Source organism: Carettochelys insculpta, chromosome 3, assembly GCF_033958435.1.
Source record: "Carettochelys insculpta isolate YL-2023 chromosome 3, ASM3395843v1, whole genome shotgun sequence".
NCBI classification, from domain to species: Eukaryota; Metazoa; Chordata; order Testudines; family Carettochelyidae; genus Carettochelys; species Carettochelys insculpta.
The window spans coordinates 133,809,161-133,830,576 of record NC_134139.1 but is presented as its reverse complement, the minus strand read 5'-3'; the positions used below and the strand labels follow the sequence as shown (position 1 = coordinate 133,830,576).

At 42.9% G+C, this 21,416-nt stretch overlaps 1 protein-coding gene across 9 annotated transcripts in view; it reads right to left on the bottom strand.

Annotated features, from left to right (window-relative positions):
- Positions 1–20,918, bottom strand: part of FBXL4 (F-box and leucine rich repeat protein 4) — a 69,447-nt gene extending 48,529 nt beyond the window's left edge. The window contains exons 1-5 of one of the 9 annotated variants that reach the window (XM_074990848.1): positions 20,773–20,915; positions 18,660–18,771; positions 12,978–13,062; positions 12,709–12,834; positions 3,515–4,550 (exon numbers count right to left, since the gene is read on the bottom strand). In XM_074990848.1, coding sequence (XP_074846949.1) covers positions 3,515–4,026 — 512 coding nt within the window. In that variant the 5' untranslated portion in view covers positions 4,027–4,550; positions 12,709–12,834; positions 12,978–13,062; positions 18,660–18,771; positions 20,773–20,915. Of the gene's footprint in view, positions 1–3,514; positions 4,551–5,324; positions 5,459–12,708; positions 12,835–12,977; positions 13,063–18,659; positions 18,772–20,772 lie in introns of those variants that run through there. The other 8 variants (XM_074990850.1, XM_074990849.1, XM_074990854.1 and 5 more) reach the window with 8 other exon arrangements.
- Between the last annotated feature and the right edge of the window lie 498 nt (positions 20,919–21,416).

The window sequence follows — 21,416 nt, the reverse complement described above, 5'->3', positions numbered from 1 at the left end:
GAAATGGCATTGTCTAAGACTGACATTCAGAATTTTATGAACTAATGACCACCTAGCAAATCTCACTACAGAAGACTGCTCTGTCAAGTGCTCTAAGGACCACAGTTTGATGTTTAACCAAAATCGGAATATTTATTTAATTTAGTTAAGGAATGAATGCTAGCAAGGACTACCTGTCTGAATTAAAAATACAATGCTAGATTTGATGAGGGAAAACTCCAAAACTCAAATGCTGGAGATAGCAGCTATTGGGATACTTGTTCTATGGTACAGAATGTATAACAATATCTCTTGCAGGGACCTGATATGGGTAGTGCTGTAAAGAGCAGAATGAATTCCAAGGTCATGCTCCATGACCTTACATGGTAGGAATAACACTGATGCTCTAAGGAAACATTTAATATTGAGATTTATACAAAACCTTTTCTTGGGAGTGCTGGGCATTTACTACAGAGACTTGACCTTTTTGCCTGAACACTCCCACAATAAAACCAACCTCCTATTTGCTGACTTCTCTTTTGGGTCCTTGAGAACAAGGGGTCAGCAACCAAAATATCAAGAGAAGATTTGTTTTTAACTCAATAAAAAAACCAATTCAAGAGCTGTAATGCACGTGAATATGAGACAGTCCTTTGCAAATAATATCAAACCATACTTTTTGTAACCCCCTATTTTAAGAACAGCGCACACATAATGTAATAAGATACATGTTCACTGCAGGATGTTCAACATTTATCGAAAATAATCAATTTTTTTTTGCACTTATAGTTTCACGAGCCACAAAGAAGTCTTTAAAGAGTGGCATGTGGCTCTGGAGCCGAAGGTTGCAGACTCCTGTTGAGACCAATAACCACTTTGTGCAAATACTCATTTTAAATGTTTGCTTTTGGATGATTACTTTTTCATTAGAGGCCTTCTCTGTGGCATAGAAATAGCTGAAGATCCAATACTAAGTTAATCAACCCCAAGATCCATAACCTCTTCAACCCAGAAAGGCATAAAGTGCCTCATTCATATTTTATGTGTTGTCTTGAGAAGCAGTAGGGACAGTCAAAAGTAGCGCCTTGCCCAGATTTGCAAGACATCATTCACCACCTCACATCCCAGGCTCTGACATTTAAGTGAAGTTGCAGAACACTTTACTTTTTCTTTTTAGGTGCAAAGAGACTGACCACCAGCCCACCAAACAGACTTGTGTTGACCAAAGTAGGCTAGCTAGCATGTAACCTATACACATTAGTAAGCATTAAGCACAAACATTAAACAATCATATAGCTTAACTGAATTGATCTATACCATAACCCTGTTCACTTACGCTAAGAATCCTATAACATTTTGCATTTGCAGAAGTATTTGATAAAAACAGATAAGAAACTTGTCAAAAATCAAGATACTCTTGTTCTACTTCTTAGTACAAGGTAGGGAAGTACCTTTATGTATCAGCACCTGGATTGCTAGCATCCACAACAAAGATAGGAATGAAGCAGAACAACAAGTTAGGAACTGGGACAAAATCCTGCATAAGCAGCAATTGGGTGGGACTCCATTCCTCAGGCATTATTTTCCCTCTCACTGATATGTCCTTTGGGTCTTGCAGTCATGCTTAATCTTATTTAAAAGAAAGCATGTGACAATCTGGTTGTTTACATCTGAAAAGCCAGGACCTCCTTATGCAAGAGACATAATGTAGAGAGAGAATTAAAAAACAGCAATCAGAGAAATAAAAAATATAAGGGAGGACATAAAGCAGATGCTTAGAGGAAAATGGAAAGGGTATAACAAGCTGAGGGGATGTGGGGAGAAAGATCAGAGGAAGAAAATGCTGAAAACAATGCAAAACATTGCAGTAAGTACATTGACTTCAGATATGAAATTCGCAGAGCTGAATTCACGTAGATTAGATCAATGATGGGGTTAGTGTCAACAAGGCCTTAGCTACCATAAAACTAGTTGTGCCAGATTCCGTGCCAACCATCTCCCAACGAAGCTATGCTCTTCCGGGGGCTGACATGATCTTTTTCAAGCTTACATGTGAAACAGTTTGGATAGCATTTTTCTTTTCATTCTTGCTATACAATATTTCCATATCCACTACTCAGCTTTGAGACAGCACTTTTCATTGACAGATATCAAAATGCTTTACAAAGGAGTTCAGTATCACCCGCACTTTACAGATGGGGAAACAAAAAGCACAGCAAATAAATGATTTAATCAAGACCACCAAATAGAGCAGTCAAATGGCTAAGAACAGAACATGAGTTTCCTGAGTCCCAGTCCAATGCCCCATCTAGTAAGCACAGTGAATGCTAAGGAATAAACAACTATAGCAATGTTAATGCAAGAGGGCTTCCAGAAATGCTTAACAAGACTAACACCACAGAGTCTGAACACAATACTTTGAAAGGTAAAGCAGCTATCAGGCCTTACTTAACATCCATAAATCACAGGCGTTATTTTGTCTACAGAGACCTCCCTGAACACAATATGATTACAGTACACAAGTTAGAGAGAATGATTAAAAACTGAATTGGGGCTATAGAATATAAATTAAGGGCCAAATACTGCCCTCACTTAGGGGCATGCAGTTTCCACTTAATTAATTACTCCAAGATCTTAAATATAAAGAAATGCATACAACGCTACAGAAGTTTTTAATGCCATAAGACATGAAAATATTGGGGGATCTTGTGTGCTAATTACTGTTTTTGGTCATAATTGTTTTGCATTTCCATTATAAACTATTTTCAGGAACATTTTACTCTAACCTAACCAGTCACACTAAGATAAACCATATCATACAAAGGTTCACCTCGCAAGCAAGCCTTTATTCTGTTGTACTCTAGTTTAAGTTGTTTTGGCAAATAAGGATTACATTCAAAAATTAAAAATAAATATTGAGCAATACGCATAATTTGTTTCACCACACAGTAAATCCAAACAGCTCATAATGGAACACTGTATAAACAATTTGCCCTCCATATTTGGGGAAAAGTAAAAAAATCCATAGAACCATCACTTAATTAATAAACTTCTATAAATGCATAATAACTATTATTTATCAAAAGTTCCTTATAGATTACTTACAGGATTAGCCTGTTCAAAGAACCATTATTATACAAATAAAACCTAAAAACAGCTTTGATCCTAAAATGGTCTCAGTAAATTATCTATAATATTGACATTAAAACAATGTTAGAAACCAAAATACGTACTTAAAACTGCTATAAACATATAGGGTGTGTCTACACTAGGAACTAACTTTGAAATTAACTTTGAAGTTAGGCACTACTTTGAAGTAGCCAGCAGAGAGTCTCGGAAATGGAGTAGTGCCCTACTTCTAAGTCGTGTGTATAGACTTCAAAGTTATTTCTTCATTGTAGACACAGCCATAATGAAGCAAACACAGTAATTTTGGGTCTGACAAAGTCCTCAAACGCTGACAGCAAAGACTGATAAAGCAATTTACGCTCTTTTGTGGTTGTAAGTTAGAGAGAAGTACTCAGTAAAGGTTTACCTTACTTCAGCTGGTGTATTTTGGGAATAGGGATTTGCAGAACAAGCCAAAATCCTAATTACAGCCCCAGGGTGATATGTTTCCAGAACATGCACTGCTGTGGGATAAACTGGCTCCTCAAAAGCAAGCTCTACATAGTCTTGGCTATAGAAGTTAGGCGGAGTCCTCTTGAATGGCAACTGGGCACTAGGACACTGATCCCACCACGTTCCATAAGTTCGAAACACAGCAGTTTGAGTAAAGTCACCAGAACTGGGGTACACATTTGGAATACCTGCCAAATTCCACATGGTGTAGGACATGCTGTTTTCACTGCCATAATGAGAACTGAAATCCAACACTTCTTTGGCATACTGGACTATTTCAACATTGATAGGTAAGGCTCGGCTGTTTGATTCAATAGCTCTCCGGCTATTCATCATTTCTCCCCTTGTTGCTGTCCTGGCTTGACGCCGAAGGCAGATATAGTAAAACATGCTGAGAACGGTTAACATGGGAAACACTGGTGACATCTAGATATGAATTATGAATCTGCAAAAGGTCAGGTATCTTATATAAGTGTATTAACTCCTTGGGGGATGTTTCAAAAAATAGCTAAATGATACAGAATGTTTAAGCAGAGTTAATACAGAAAAATTTTGCAGAAGAAAACCAATTTGCTTTAATGCATTCCAATTTGTCATCTTAAAGACACAGTTGTCATGAAAAATTTAAAATCAAGTGTTTTCTATAGTTCCACTGGAAAAAAGGCAGTTATCTGGAAATTAAGTTGAGCCAAAAACTAAATTAACTGTTTTTCATGTTAGGTCACCAGTCGGCAGTGGTAAAAATGTTTGGTTTCAGTATAAAACCTTCAGCACCATTCTTTCTTGTTGTCCATGGAAGCATGCAGCCCTGATATAAAAGTCAGTGGACTCCAAAAAGATGTTTGAGTCCATTAATAATATCAGAAAACATCCTGCTATATAGCAATGACAAAAGGTAGGTCTTCAAGATTCTCTGATGGTGCCAATAGCAGAAGCATGATGTTTTACATCTGAAAAAAGAAGACATTTTGGTTAATATTTTTCTGAATTAGATTCAAAATTTGCAAAACCTGGATACTGCAGCCACAAAAACTACTTCTGTTAACTAAAACTGACAAAAAAAAAAAAAGTACGATATCTACAGCAATAGCCTAATCAGTCAAAGCCACATTTCAGCAGTCATTCTGAGAGCATCCTTTATGTAACCTGTATTCTTATTCTGGATTACTTTCTGATCAAACAACACCCAAAACATATAACCTAGAAAACTTAGTTTTAACAAGACAACATGAGATGAAGAGAAATGTTTCTATGATTTTTTTTAAAAACTTAATATAGTAGAAAATTGTTTTACTGAACAAAAATTATTTCTTTGTAATCCAAACAATAAAACACTAAACTAGCACACAAGAATCAAAGTTAAGGTGACTAAAATCTGATAATACCTAAAAAAGTGGAGTATGTTTTCATTGCACCAGCGTACAAAAAGTAAATTTGTATAATTGGTACAAGAGTTAGCTTTTTTTAAAAACTTCAGTTTAAAGTATACTATCAACACAGGCAAAGACATTTGTTTTTAAAAAGTATTTTAAATCTGTCACTTTAAGGAAATGGGCATGTCCAGATTAAATTTCCTACGAATAAAGATTGTTTTACAAATCCCACTGCATACTTCGTAAACACAAAGCAACTATAAGGCAAAATAACAGTTAAATTTACTAATATAAGTACAGTCTTCAGCTTCTTAATAACAGAATTGAGAGACTAACAAAACATTTCCTTACATGTTAACAAGAAGAAAAACATACTACCAACATTAATTTCCCCACCCTGATAAATAATACAACTAACTTCACTGCTCCACTGAAATCTTGTTTTAACTGTTGCTCACTGGCTTCATGGATAAAGAGCAGTGCCTAAAACCTGCTGGACTCCAGAGCAAGGATGACTAAGCATCTCCTAAAATAAATGAAGTGTTTCTGCAGCAGATATTTACTGGGGCTGATGAATACTTTTTTCACAGGGCATGTACTGTATTAATCACTGGATAGACAGTGGCTGCACATCTACATCAGAATAAATACTAACAAATCATCATTTATCTAATGCCCGTGCTGGTCTATCAGGCCAACTGAACATTTACCATTTGAAACAGGTTGTATTTAGGAAAATACTTTTAGTTGTACACTGTGAACCTCCCAAAACTGGGATTACCTGGTCTGGCAACATCCATGCTCCAATAGGACCATGGATGTTCCAGGACCAAGGAGCCCTGGCAGGGAGGCTAGTAATAGGACGGCTGGCAGCTGGGCAAGAGCCCAATGACAGGGGGCTGGCGGCCCTAAGCATAGGAGCCCAGGAAAACTTGTGTCCCCAGGGCCACTGTCAGAGCTGGTGATCACAAGGCCAGCTTTGGCAGGGCCACGTCTAGCAGGTCGGCATCAGTCAAGCATCAGCCCAGCAGGGGCCAAGGCCATTAGTGGGAGGAAGCAGGGGGGCAAGCAGTAGCAGAAGCAAAGCTGGTGGCAGGGAGGAGCAACAAGCTGATGGCCCAGAAACAAGAGACCTCCCTGGGTCTGACAAATTCCCATGTTCTGGACTGATCAGGTCCCGGAGAGGGAGGGCAGACCAGGGAGGTACAGCCTGTACAATGTTTGTTTTCCTGGAGTTACTCACTTCTCCCATCTCTAAAACAACTCAAAAAACCCACCATCCATACATATATGGGTAACAGCCACTGGACTTTCTTATTGTCTGAATACTATTCGTAATTCCCATTGGTTTTGTAAGGTAAGAGCAGGCTGCAACCTCTGCACCTATTTTTGGCAGTGAGAAAATGTGTGTTGATGAACTGTTTGCTCTCTTTCTTCCCTCTTCTTCTTCCATTTTTTTTAAACTTAGTTTGTCCTTAAAAATCAGTTTTTATGCCAGTTTAGATTATGACAACTTGAAACAGCTAAGAAGTTGTCTTGGCTCAGCCCTGAGCTCTCTAGGGAAGCCAAAGCCAAACAAAAAACATGTTTCCCAAGACCCTCCATGGCCCTGGCTTTTGGTAGAAACTCAGGAAGTTTCTTTTTCACCTTGGGTGGCTTAAAACTTTAAACAGAGGACAAGGGCTACAAAAAATACACTTTTCTTTTGTATTCTTTTCTGTGGCCTCCTGATCTAGCATGCCGTACCTGAGGATTAAAAAAGGAAGTGTGTGCTAGACTAGACCTTCAGATATACACCCTTCCTCCACAAGCCTCACCTGTGAGGCCTAACAGAAAAGAAAGCACTTTACAAGATGCCTCCAATAAGAAAACTTCATGAAAAATGAAAATTTTTTTTAGTTTTAAAATCTTTACAATTCATTTGTGAACTCCAAAATTTGATTCTAACTAGTTTCATGTATTACTTCTAACAAATTGTTCCCTTCCCTCCCATCAGATATTTTGTTTTTAGTTTCAAATATGATGGAAGGAAGCAATTAGAATGAGAGGCAGCTAGCTGTGAGTGGAATACTACTCTGGGGGATCTGTGGCAGGATGGGGCCAGGAGGGGATTGGCATGAGTGAAAAACAGGGCTGACAATCAAAGTGGGAGCAGCTGAGGAGTCGTCTGCCCTAAATCAAGTTGGGACAGCTGAACCCACTCAGGGCTACCTTTATAAGCCCTCCTCCATGCAGGGCAAGGTGGGGTTAAGGGGAGTTTGGAAAGTGAGTGAGGAGAGAGAGAGAGAGCAGGAGACTGGGAGCAACACCAGAGACCACAAAAGAGGAGAGAAGCCTTGGCAACCCAGGTGGCTGGGCAACCCCAACCCAGGGGGCCTGAAACCCAACCACAGGCTGTGGGGAACTGGTCAGCAGGAAGAGCCAAACAAAGGAGGGTACTTGCTGCCACAGCTACAACTAGAAGAAGGAGGTACTAGGGAGAATTGAATGGAGAAGGGGCCCAAGGCGAAGAGCTGCAGGGGCAAGGGAACAGGGAGTCAGCCCTCCCTGACAGCAGCCATCCTACGTCCCTGGGCCAGAACCTGGAATAAGTGGGTGGGGACTGGGTTCCCCCCAGACCATCCCTGGCCCCAGAAAGGGTTATGGGTTTGTATGGTGGGGCCAGTGGACTGACAGGAGGACCTGGGGCCCAGGATTGAGACTGACCCTGCCACAGATTCCATAACATACCCAATTTCCCCAACAGTTTGCAAATGGTTACCATAGTTCTATATTTGCTCCTAGGAAAATCATAGACTGGGGACTGAGAGGAATATGAACCAGTGCCAACAAATTAGTTGGGGGAAAAAAAAAAAATCAGTGAATGTGAACACAACAGATAATGGCACACTCGTTTTAGACACTGGTATGAAAAAAAATTGGTTTGTTTTATATCTTTAAGTGCATATTTCCAAAAAATAAAACATATTTTAAAAGTATACATCTATTATTATCTATTAGTTGTAGCACCTAGCAGCCCTAGTCATGGACCACTGTTAGGCACTTTTACTGTTACGTACTAAAACACTGGCAATTTGATTGTCACTTTGCAGATTAAGGTTTAAGGGCCCATTATTTAGCTGCAAAATGGACAACTAATGTCTTTAAAAATCCATTTTTCCACTGGACAGCCCTAATTTAGACATTTAAATAATCATGAATGACAAATGATCAGTCCTTATCCCAACATGGTTTCATCAGTGAGGGATGCAGGTGGCTCCTCTCCCTCTCTCCAAGAGACAGCACACAGACCAAAGGCCAACATGAAAAGAAACACACATTTATTTCATTGAGCCACCAAAAATATGCAATTTAAAAGCTTTTATATATATTTTATAGCCAGATGCATGATTGCAGCATCAGCAGCCATATGGCAGCTAGCTTTAATGGAGACAGCGCAAGTACCAACAGCCACTGAAAACTCCTCAGCCTGAGTTTCAGCGGAAGCTGTACAAACCTGTCCTAGACCCTGGGTATTCACTCAGTAACTAACAAACACTTAAGTCCAGGATGATGTGGGTTCATGCTATTATTGGTACTTTTACTAGCTAGATAAAATCTAGCTTGGATATATATACCCAGGCTGCAATCACACCTTGGATTACAATATAGACATATCCTTCGTAAAGTGAAAACCAACCAAGTTATCAACTAATATGGGGAACAAATACTTACTAATAGACTTTTCAGTCTACCAGGAAAAGGTGTAATGTAATCCACTGATTGGCACTGGCAGCTAGACAAATTTGCACTGGAAATAAGGTAACTTTTTAAAAGCTATCAACCATTAAAATAATTTACGAGTTCATGGTGGATTCTCCCTCACTTGCAATTTTAAAATCAAGGCTGGTTATTTTTGTAAAAGATGTGTTCGAGGAATTTACCCAAGGAAGTTCTGTGGCCTGTGTGGTTAGACTATGCGAGCACAATGGTCCTATTTGGCCTCGGAATTCATGAAAAGGGCCCAAACCCTGAGTTTTGTACTGATTTAGTGGGCATTAGATTAGGCCCAAAATGCTTTTTCTGGCTTTAATGATAATATAGTTTTGGTCTAAAACAATTCTATAACTGCATGCTGGTGTCCCATCATTATTTTGAATCATTTACTTCTATTTCAAAATGCATGTTAATCACAAATTAAAGATTAAAAAAACCCTAATACTGTAGTTCTACCTGCTATCTTAAAAGGTTTCAAGATGTGAGGAAAAAAAATCCCTCACCTATAAGACTAATACTTTACGCTAATCTTTGAATATATAAAATGTGATTTTCAGCAGTTAGGTCTATTTTCGCCTTTTACACAACCTGGACAATTAAAATTAGGACTGTCAAGCAATTTAAAAAATTGAGACAATTAAACAAAAATAGAATACCATTTATTTAAATACTTTTGCCTGTTTTCTACATTTTCAAATATTTTTAATTTTGGTTATAACACAGTAGACTAAAGTGCTAATTATGTGCTTAAAATAAATAATTCCTGATTTTTTTTAAATGGAGGGGCCCCATTTCATAAAGATTTAGATTTTAGGTCCTTTGAATTTTAGATGTTTTAGATGGTTTCTCTCTCTCTCTTTTTTTTTTTTTTTTAAATAAATAAAGGCCTTTGAATCTAGGCTCTGGCTGAAAAGTTTACTCATCAGTTCTACTTTTCATTGTTGACCAATATATTTTGAGAGATATAATCATACTTGGCAAGGAGACAAATTGGGGCAAATGTTAGAGTAGGATCAACTGTAGCTAATATTTACATTATGGAAAGCCTGAGTACTATGCACACAAACCTGACTGATGGAGGCTAGATACAAACTAATCAGACTGATGGGAGCCAGGTGCACAGAAGCCTGATGGATTAACTGGAGGCCACACGTACTGGAGTCAGATTGGTTGATTATCTGGAAACAATCCCTAAAATGTGGTATGCTATGAAAAAATATTTCTTTAAAATGGCATTTTAGGATAGCTTTCTTTCCCCTCCCCTGATCAGGCCCACTTCAGTTTAAGTACAACCACACTTCTTAATTACTAGCTCTTCAAATTGAATCCATGATCTGAATGTGAACCTGTGCTCTTTCTGGCTAATCACCACTAAAGATTTTGCAAGTGGAACTTAATTAACAATTCTGTTATTATGTAAGCTAGAAAGAATCTAGCCACTCACTATTGGGTTATGGGGGTTCTCAAACTTCAGGTTGGGACCTCTCATGGGCTTGCGAGTTTACTACATTGGACACGAGGGGTGGGGAATTTGCAAATTATCAACCTCCACCCCAAATCCCACTTTGCCTCCAATGTATAAAGAGGTGTTTTTAAGTTATAAGGGGGACAAGGCTCAGGAGAGCTAACAGAAGTAAAAATGAGTAAGTATTATTAACAAAAGAAACAGGCATGAGTCCGAATATACAATAAAAATAGATCTGTTGAGTGAAAGTTAATTTCTTCAAAATACACTTTTCTGACTATAATTTAAAACCGGTTTAATGTACATACATAAACTGAAACTGTATGCACAACATCACAACTTTCTACTGAAGCAGTCTGTGGCTGCTGATAGATTTATTCATTTGGACCATCAAACAACCAAAAACAGGGCTACCAGGCAATCATTCAAGGGTGCTATCAACCCATCTACTAAGATGATTAGGGTCTCAACAAATTCATGGCCATGAAAAATGCATCAAGGACTGTGAAGTCTAACACCCCTTCCCTAGCAATGAAATATGATCTTCTTTGTGCTTTTACCCTCTACTATACAGATTTTATTGGCAAGATCAATATTTCTCACATTGGGAGTTCTGACCCAACAGGGAGTCGCAGGAGGGTTGCAAGGTTATTTTAGGGAAATCATAGTATTGCCAGACTTACTTCTGCACACTCTCAGAGCTGGGTAGCTAGAGTGTGGTGGCTGTTGCCTAGGCATCCAGTTCTGAAGAGAGTGCCCTGCCAGCAGCAGTGCAGAAGTAAGGGTGGCAATACCATACCATGTTACCCTTACTTCTACCCTGCTGCTTTCAGGCCTGTGTGATAGGAAAATGGTGGCTGTTGACTGAGGGCACAGCTCTGCAAGCAGCAACACAGAAGTAAGAGTAGCAATACCATAACCCTCCCATTTCCCCTCTCCATAACCTTACCACCTCTCCACCACTCCTTTTTGAGTCAGGCTCTCTAGAATTACAGCTCTGAAACTTCAAATTTAAATTTGCGATATCACAAAATTTCCTGTTTTTAAATTCTTATGACCATGAAAAGGAACTCTGAATTTGGAAGGGCCCTAAAGATGATTTAACAAAAAAGATCACTAACTGGAAGGACAACTCCTCAGAGAAAATAGGCCACTCAACCAATTCCTAAACCCATGGGCCCCAAACTGTGGGGCATGCCCCAACCCCCAGGGACATGGATGAATGTTTGGTGGGGGAGATGAGGCAGGGCTCAAGTCAGCCCCAAAGGGTGTGGGGAGGAGCACCACTCAGCCAATCTCTACCCCCAGCCTCAATCACAGCTCTGCTCCTGGTCATGGTGTCGAGAAAGTGAACAAAGAAAAATTTACTTGTTCAAATACCAGAACTAGAGAACACCAAACAAAATTAATGGGCAGCAAGTTTAAAACAAATAAAAGGAAGTTCTTCACACAGCACACAGTCAGCCTATGGAACTCCTTGCCAGATGAGGCTGTGAAAGCTAGGACTATAACAGGGTTTAAAAAAGAGCTAGATAAAATAATGGTTATTAGGCAGGATGAGTAAGGAATGGTGTCCCTAGCCTCTGTCACAAACTGGAGATGGATGGCAGGAGAGATTGCTTGATTGTTACCTGTTCAGTCCACTCCCTCTGGGGCACCTGGTAGACAGGATACAGGGCTGGATGCACCTTTGGTCTGACCCACTATGGCCATTCTTATTGTAACATCAACAGACCTAGGCTGCCAGCACCAGGGATTGAACCTGCGATCATAGAGGCTAAAGCCCTGTGCTCTACTGCATGAGCTAAAGGCCAGCTGGCTCTCAGACCAGGCTGTAGACCAGACACTTCACTCACCCTGGTATGAGGTCTCACTGCCTCTGGGTACTACACTATGGTCTTATGAAACTCAATTTGTCTGTGCCTTATCTCCCCATCTACAAAATGGGTTTAATAGCATTCCCTATCTCTGTCAGGTATTGAGATAAATACATTAATATTTGTGACAGTACTTAGATACTACAGTAATGAGACCAGAGAATTGATAAATTTCATAAAAAGTGTTAGTCTAGACTTTATTACACAAGGGGGAAAAATCCAAAAGAGGTTAAGCAAGAAATTTCATATTTAATATTAACTGAGAAAAAAGTGAGACAATGGATTAATCAGGTACTAGGACTATGAGAAGGCTGGAACTACTATTTGGGCTTCACTTTTACAAGGCTGAGAATCATATGGAGTTAAATATTAATGAAAATTTGGTCAGGGTGGTGTGAAGGACTGATAAGCAGCTAGTAAAAGAAAATATACTAACCATACATGAATCAGCAGGACCAGATGTTATGAAGTGATGAGTCCAGGAATAAAGCCAGGGTAGGGTTTATTTCCAATTAAAGTGTATGTGGCCTAAGGACTTGTCCATACTGGGTTGTTAACTTGGATTAAGGTAGGGTGTGATTTTAAACATTTATTCCTGAATCAACTCCATATGGAGACTTATCCAGAATAAGAGTACCTTATTTTGAAGTTGATTCAGCCAGCTCAGAATATGGCACAATCTGGAAATCAGAACTTCCACACAGAGATTTTGAGGAATAACTTCCCATGTAGACAAACCCTAACTTTGCAGGACAAGTGAGAACTGAGAAAGCAAAAGAAAATGCCAACTCAAGACAATGTAAACAATCATAATATACAGTTTATGAATTAAGGAAACACGTAAACAACCATGGTTCTTTTCAAACAGCACTGCCTCCAAATTTTCTATTGCAGCTTATACTCAACTCCCAATCTCTGTTGTTCTTCCCCATGTTTCTCTAGCACTTCATCAGCCAGTTGGATTGGGCCTGTGCAGCAAGTCCAACTGAAACTTAGAAAAAATATTAATAAAAGTAGTTTTGGAGCCCTCAGTGCAAAACATCAAACAATACATTCTACTAGTTTATCTGCTTATGTTAGAGGCAGAATACTGAAGATTTTGATAAGTTTCACTTTGCAGTTTTTCTGTGGAGATACAGATATGGGGACTGGAGTGGTGCTTTGGAGAAAGGCAGAATCCTAAACAGCAGAAGCAGGCTTCCAAGCAGGGCAAAATATTTCAATGAAAGGAATACAGATAAATTATGTATCTTAAAGATCTTAAAAATTAAAAATATTATTTCTAATATTAATATTAAATAACTTTGCCCACTCTCCATCCTTCAGATACCATCTCTACAAAAGATGGCTAAATTCCTAATCTTTCATCTCTTTTTTTCCAGTACAAAACCTTTTGCTACTCTTTGCATATCTAATTCTGGATATCCCACCAGATAAGTCAACTGCAGTTAACGTTGATTCCAGACATGAACTTGCCATAGCTGGAATTGTGTATCTATAATCGACTTTAAGATCTAGTGTTGACCTGGCCTGACAGCCAGGACTGATGGTTGTAAATGAACTTCATGAGATCACGGGCAACTTAACCAAGCCCATGATAAGTGGTCATCTGACTAACTAAAATCATGCCAAATTACGGATGTTGCCGAGTGTTCCAGATTAGAAAGGTTCAACCAGAAGTAGACAGAGCTGCTTCAAAGAAATACCTGACTCAATCACCCCTTTCTCCTCCTAACTGGAATAATCTGTAAGACCCCAAAAATTTGGCTAACTGCTTAGGTTAACAAAGGTAACAGTAAGTTACTATCTATTGATTTGACTGGTTCTCCTAATTTTACTCTTTCAACAATATATGAAATACAATTTCTATGCAAAATCCTTTATTTTCTAAGGCTATGTCTACAGTAGAAGTGTCTGTCCACAGAGTTGTGTGGACAGAAAGTTTGTCAACAGTGCATCTACAAACAAAAGCAGATCAACAGAGAGCAGCCAGACAGCCCTGCCCTCTGTCAACAGAGCAGCTTAATGGAATCTCTACAAACAGAGCTGCCCAGTAAACCGGAAGCCTGCTCTGTTGACTGACGTGTCTGCACTGCATTTCTGTTGGAAGAATCATTATTCCTCAAATTTTCGAGGGATAACACTGTTGAGACGAATGCAGAGTTTTGTCAACAGAACAGTGTGTAGACACTCCCTGAGTTATGTCAACAGACGACCCCTTCTGTTGAAAAAACTCTCTAGCATAGCTGCAGCCTAAACGTCTATATTAATATTAAGTAATCTGAACAATTATATTTACTTTCAGATATTGTTATAAAATCATTCTGTATAAGTGATATGGTAAGTCATAATTCTCTGCTGGGAATGATCATTTCAGTGTAGAATTTACTGTCTTCTTACAAAGAGAAGAGATGTGCTCCCAGGAACTTTACAGAGAAAGTAAAACACATTCACACATTAAAATGGAGCATTCACGAGAACAGTCTTCGTATCGGAGAAGTCCTTTGGACTGTTTTACTTTTCTTTTGGACGGTTTACATTAACACAGTAATTTTCTCACCTTTGACTTACATCCCATGTCAGTGACCAATTTACCTATTTAATTTAATCTTTCAAAATAATTTCCCAGTCATTTTGTCGTACGAGGGGAAAATAGGTCATATGAGTGCAACGTGAGTAAATGATCCATAAGACCACTACACACACACACACACACAAAAAATATTGTTGCTTTGAGAGCAGCAGAATGAAGACTCTGGAGTGACAGTATACAACAAATCACAGAAATTAGAGTCTGAGAAGGTATAAGGTCATCCAATGCATCCCCATGTCAGCACAGGATTATTCCCTACAGTACATACCCTAGACATGAGTTTCTGGGGTGATGCTATTACAAGAAAACTGGATATTACATATGTATGTATACATGGCGGGGAGGGGTATTTTAAAAAGGCCATAATAATAAATCCTCTTTACACCAGCCTTGCTAATACCACTTTGAGAGTACTAAGCAGGGTTTTGTTCTCCTTGTTATAAATACCCTCTACCAACACTGATAAATTGCAAGGAGTATATAGATGACAAAGGCAATGGAGGGCATGACCCATGAAGAAAGATAAATGGAACTTAGTAGGTACACTTTAGATAAAAGATAGAAAAGGGGAAATCTGTTAATTATCATTACACACTGATGCACAGAGGGGACACTAAATTGTTCCATATTATTAATAATCTCCTACCAAAGACTGGCACAGGGCAGGCAATAATTTCTGACGGAGGGGGGCACTCCAAGATTTTGCTAAGTGGCCAAAAACCACGCTTTTCTATGGAGGAGGTGCAGGGTCTGGAACTGAGGTTGGGTACAGAATGGATCTTGGGATGGGGACTGCACTGCAGAATAGGGTGTGGGACATAGCAGATTCCTACTAAATACTCTAAACTGAGAAAACAGTTGTGTAACTTCATATACTGTGTTCTGGCATAAAAAGACAGCTGTTCCACAGACACTCAACATTATTTTAACATTCAATTTGATGACAAACTTAACTATTTAAAATTCTAAATGTAACACAACAAGAGCAACTATTAAGTATTTGGGTTACTATTTGCAGAATCAAACTGTCCAGAACATATAACTTCAATCACATCCCTCTTTTCAAACTTCTGCATGGGTTGACTCTCTCCTCCCATTGTGGAGAAAGTTAACATTAAATGTGTTTTAACACTAAAACAGAGGTAGGAAAAGTTGAGGCAAACCCAAGCTTGTCTCTTAACTTTTATCTTGAGCACCAAACACAGTACTCATCACTATTTTTGAAGTTGGAGCCACTTTGGCAATGGACCCTTCAACATGACAGCCACAACCCTGAGGACTTACCCTGCTCACTCCACCCCACCCACACACACACTACCCCACCCTTACTCACTTTCACCAAGCTGAGGCAGGGGGTTGGAGTTTGAGAGGGGGTGTGGGCCCTGCGCTGGGGTCAAGAGGTTCATAGTGTGGGAGGAGGGTGTGCACTGAACCTGAGGCAGGAGGTTGGGGTAAAGGAGGGGGTGAGGGGTGCAAGCTGCAGAAAGAAGTGTGAGTTCAGGAGGCAGTTTTGGACTGGGGTAGACTGTTGATATGCAGGAGGGAATGTGAGCTCTGGGAGGGACTTCGGGTGCAGAAGAGGACTCCAGTCTGGGGCAAAGTACTGAGGTTCAAGAGAGGGTATGAAGGGCTGGCACAGGGGGCAGGAAGACTAGTGCTGGTTCTGGGAGAGAATCAAGGCTGGGGCAAGAGTCTGGAGTGCAGAAGAGAGTAAGAGATGCTGGAACCAGGAGGGGTATGGTGTACAGGACGGCGTGCGAGCTCAGGGCTGGAGATGCAGGAAGGGGTATGAGGGGCTGGCTCTGCAACGGCACTGGTCTGGAGTCCAGAAAAGGGTATGGAGTGCTGGCTCTAGGGCACAGAGTGCAGGAGGGGGCTGCACTGGGCCCAGCCCACACCCTTCCCAGAAGGTGTACGTGGGTCTGCACACTACTCTTTTTGCAGACATCACCCCCACAAATCCCATTGGCAACAAGGAGCTGTAGAAGACAATGTCTGCAGGCAGTGCACGTGGAGGCCTCTGTCCCCTGCATACCCTCTGGATGCTTCTGGGAGTGGCATATAGCCAGTGCAAGCAGGGAATCTGCCTTAGCAGCAGGGCCTTTTTCATGGAGAAAGCATTTCACCACCCTTTTTTCTGACACTGGCACTGCCATTTCTGAACTGCTCTGAGCTGCATATGCAACTCTTTATGGAGCCAATATGTGGCTCAGGGCTCCTGCTGCTGATGCTGTCACCCCTACCTCCAGCTCACAGAGCCCTGGTGTTCTGAAGCAAGGGACTCAGCTTAACTGGTTTAATGGCAGGCTGTTAAACCAATTAAGTTGAGTCCTCCTTGTTTCAGCACGCCAGGATGCCATGAGCAGCCCCTGCCATGAAAAGCAGACAGCTGAGGAAGAACCATGTGGAGCTCCTTCCTGTAAAGGTAAGTCAGTGTTGTAGGAGGGCGGTTTGGGGTTGGAGGGGCTCACGGTGCCTGGCTCTGGGGGAGGGAAATGGGGTAAGAGCAGGGAGCTGGCAGTGCCTGGCTTTGGAGGAAGGAAGGGGAGGTAGCTGGGGTTAGAGTAGAGGCCTGGGGGTTGGGGCTAGAACCACGGTGTCCAATAACTGGACAGCGCAGTAGCGCAGTGTGGTCAAGCAGCTCGAACGGCTGTCGCACGGCTCGGGCGGTATGGATCCATTGAGTCACTGGCAGTTTGTGGGTGGTGGAGCGCTAGTGTGCATGGCTGAGGGTGGCGGGAGGTACAGTGCCTGGCTGGGGGGGTGGGTGGGGATAGTATGCCTGGCTGCAGAGGGCAGTGCTTGGATGGGGGGGCACTTGTGGTGATCCTTGTGGGTACTAATGGGTTAGAGGGTGGTCCGTGGGTGCCTGGCTCTAGAGAGAGGAGGGGGATGGGGTAAGAGTGGGGAGCTGGAGGTGCCTAGCTTTGGGAGGGAGGGGAGATAGCTGGGATTAGAGGAGGGGCCTGGGGTTCAACTGGGGGAGCTGGGAGTGCCTGGCTCTGGGGTAGTAGAGGGGAGATGGGTTATAGTGGGGGCAGGAATTAAAAGAGGGGCTCGGGGTTTCTGGCTCTGGGGGAGGGCACTGATTTAGAGTTGGGAGGAGGTCTGGGGGTATCTGGTTCTAGGGCAAGAGAGGGAGATGGTGTACAAGTGGGGGGTTGGCAGTACTTGGCCATGGTGGTGGGGAGGCGAGGGGGCCAGGGTTGGAGTGAAGAATCTGGGAGTGCTTGGCACTGGGGGAGTGGAGATGGACAGGGTTAGAGTTGCGGGGGGCTGGGCATTCCTGGCTCTGGAGGAGGGGATCGAGTAAGAGCAGATCGGGTTGTGGGGGTGCCTGGTTCTGGGGAGGGCATTGATTTAGAGCTGGGAGGGAGGGCTCGGGCTGCAGTGCGGGAAGCCTTGGGGTGATCTGGAGTTGCCAGGGGGTTAAGCCACCTGGGGTGAGAGGGGGTGTGGACTGGAGCTGTGAGGGGAGTGTAAACTTGGGAGTACAAGGTGCAGTTTGGGGCTTGAAATCTGGTGCAGTAGGGATGAAGTTGTGGCTTGAGTTCCACCACCATTTTTCCTAGGGAAAAAACACTGCTTAGCAGCTTCACTGGAGAATGCAATCAACAGAAAAATCACACTTTGGGTCCATGGGAGCTGCCACAGGCATTCATGGCCTTGAAATAAGAACATTTACCTAATGCATTAAAAATATAGCTTACCCTGTCTATACTGGGATAGACATTTTATCCTATCCTCAACAAGACCTAAAAATCTACTTAATACACCAAAACCCTTCATTTTTAATATCCTCCCAACAACTACAAAACTCCCGCCCTGTCTCTCTTAATGCTCCCTCATCCCCCTCAATGAACTCACATACGTCTGGTTCAATATTTCTTTTAACTAGTAACCCAAGCACAATTGTGTCTTCAACTTTTTTCCCTGTTATTGCATTGCATTTTCATAGCAGTTAGATTGCAAATTAATGCTTTGGATGTCTTTACCTGTTGCTCAGTAACAATGTATTTGCAAGGTTCCTGGATTGTGAGGTCCCAGGGGCAGACTCCCTGCTCTTGGGAACAGTTGGTTCATTCAGCAACACATACAACTACAAACCTTCAAATAAGAAATAATAACTCACATACAGAGAAGTACACATACATAAAAGTGAACTAGCTATTTAAAAAAAACTAATTAGTCATCTAATCACCTACACTGTATAAATCCTCTTATTATATACATTTATTAGTAAAAGACAAATAGATTAAGATCTACAGCAATGGTTCCCAAACTGTGGGATGTGCCCAAAGAGGGGGAGGGTAAAGATGAAAGTCTGCAGGGGCATAGGAGGTCCTAGGCCAGACTCCCAGATAAGAGGAAGGGAGTCCCAGCCAGCTCCACTCCCAACCCTGATTCTGGCTGTACCCCAGCTCCGGCTGCAAACTTGATCACAGCTCAGTTTCCAGCTATGGCCCCAGCTCCTGAGCAGGGGCACAGATGTATTCCAATGCGGGGATGGGAGCATGAAAAAGTCTGGAGACCACTAAAGTAATTTTACAGCAATTAAAGTAAACTTTCCAAATTCGACAGCTGGCGAACATGTACAATCACGTATCCCTGTTACTGTCAAATTCTTATTTCTCCTAACCTCCCCTCTCTTTGTTGTGTTCTACCCCTTATCCCATCTTAACTTCCAAGCTCTTTAAAGCAGAGACTGTCCTTCACTGGCTGTTTCTACCCTAGAATAACATGGGTCCAGCTGTTACCTCTAGGCATCAATGTAAAATTTAAAAAATCAAACTCTGAACAACGAGGTTAACAAGTTAGCTACTGCTCTTGGTTGTTCTGTATAAAGATTTATGATAGTCTAGCATTCATTGGAACACTAGTAACAGTATGTGCATTTTGCCATATGTTAGTTCTCCATGGAGTCTGTCACACAATGCAGATCCACTTTCATTAACAGAATGGAACATGCATGTACCTGCTAACATGATGCATCACATCAGGAGGAAAAAGCACATTAGGTTTGACAATGTACTGTATTGATAATGCAAGGGTCAGCTTTCCCTGGGAAAACACAGTGTAACTGACATGAGTACTTGCTGTTAGTGTATGTGAATAAATATGGCAGGTGGAGGAAGCTTGGGCTGGTACTATAGTACCAAGTGGGTTTGGGAGCTGAAAGATGCACAGAGGGCATGGGTGGGTTTGACATTTTGGATCCGGGAGGGGTTTGCCACTGGAAAGGGCAGATGTTACAGTGGCAGGATTGTCCTGACATTTCCAGAAATTAAAAAATAATCTTTAAATAAAGATTGTGTTATATGGTGAAATCGCCGTGAATTCATGGTCAGCCAAGGTTGGCAACCCTAGTTTAGCAGCTGGAAAGAGCCAAGGGAAGGAGGGAGATAAGTTGGTTTGGCACCTGGAAAGAAGGGGAAAAGACAGGTGGTTTTGACAGCTCCTAGCTGGAAGGAGCAGAGGCATAGAAGTTTGGCACTGGGAGGAACAAGTGGGCTTGGCAACTGGAAGGAGCAGCTGGGCAGAGAGGTACAACAAGTTCAGCACCAGGAGAAAAAGGCAGGTTTGGCAGCTTGAAGGAGAAGGTGGGCAGAGGGACAGGCTACGGGTACTGAGAAAAGCAGGGGGATTTGGTAGTTGGAAGGAGCAGGTGGGTGCAGAACCAACAGCCCAGCACTGGGGTGGGAATTGAGGGAAAGGAGTTGGCAGCTGGAAGGAGAGGCAGGTCACTGAAGGGGAGTGGGTGGAGAGGTCGGAGTTTGGCACTAGGAGCAGCAGGTGGATTGGCATCTGGTGGCACTGGGAGGAGCAGGCGGGCGGAGGTGCAGGAACTCAGCCCTGGGAGCAGCAGGGGCGTTGGCAGCAGGGGCCTCATCTCACATGGCCTCGGGGAGGCTGAACCCGAGGGACTGGCAGCTGGCAAAGAGCAGAGCAGAGCACAGCGGGTCAGCGCTGGCCAGCCTTAGGATGGGGCCATGGAGCGCCCCAAGCAGGGCCGAGCGGGCGGCACTGCCCCGGGTGGGGGAAGGGGAAGGAAGCGTCCCGGGAGACACACGACGGCCGGGACCGGACCCCGAGAGGAAGGCATCGTACCCGTCCGCGGGGCGGAGCGCCCTGCGCCACGCGCTGACACCAGCCACACCAGAGTCCCCACGCGCCGGCCGAAGGCACAGGCGGTGGAGGGGCGCTGGAGCCCCACGCAGGAAGCTGCAGCCGCAGGACGCTCCCTACAGTACCAGGGAGGGCAGCGCAGAGCGTGGTGGGCGCGGCCATGCCACCATAACAGTACGTTTGGCGTACGTGGGAAGGGGCGGAGCCAAAAGGGCGGGCGCGAGGCGCAGAATAACGCTCAAGGGGAGCGGGCGGGTCTTTGGCGCGGGCGTTCGCACGGCGAGACCTGCTGCCGTTGGGGTGGCTCGGGAAACGGGCGCGGAACAGTTAGCGTCCTTGCTCCCCTTGTTCTCCCACGGCAGTGATTGGCCGGCCACGCCCACTCGGGTGATGACGTGCGCCTCAGGCACCTCTGTGCTCTGAGGGGGCGGGGCTTTCCGGTAGGCCGGCTTCGCCGCGGGCGGTGCGTGAGAATGTTGCTGCTCCCCCGAGAGCGCGCCGCAGTCCCGTTATTATTGGCTGGTGGAGCTGAGTCACGTGGTTTGGGGGGGGCGGTCTGTGTTTCCCCGCGCGGAGGTAAAAGCTTTTGGCAGCCGGGGGGATCCCGTGGGGTGAACGGCGCCGGC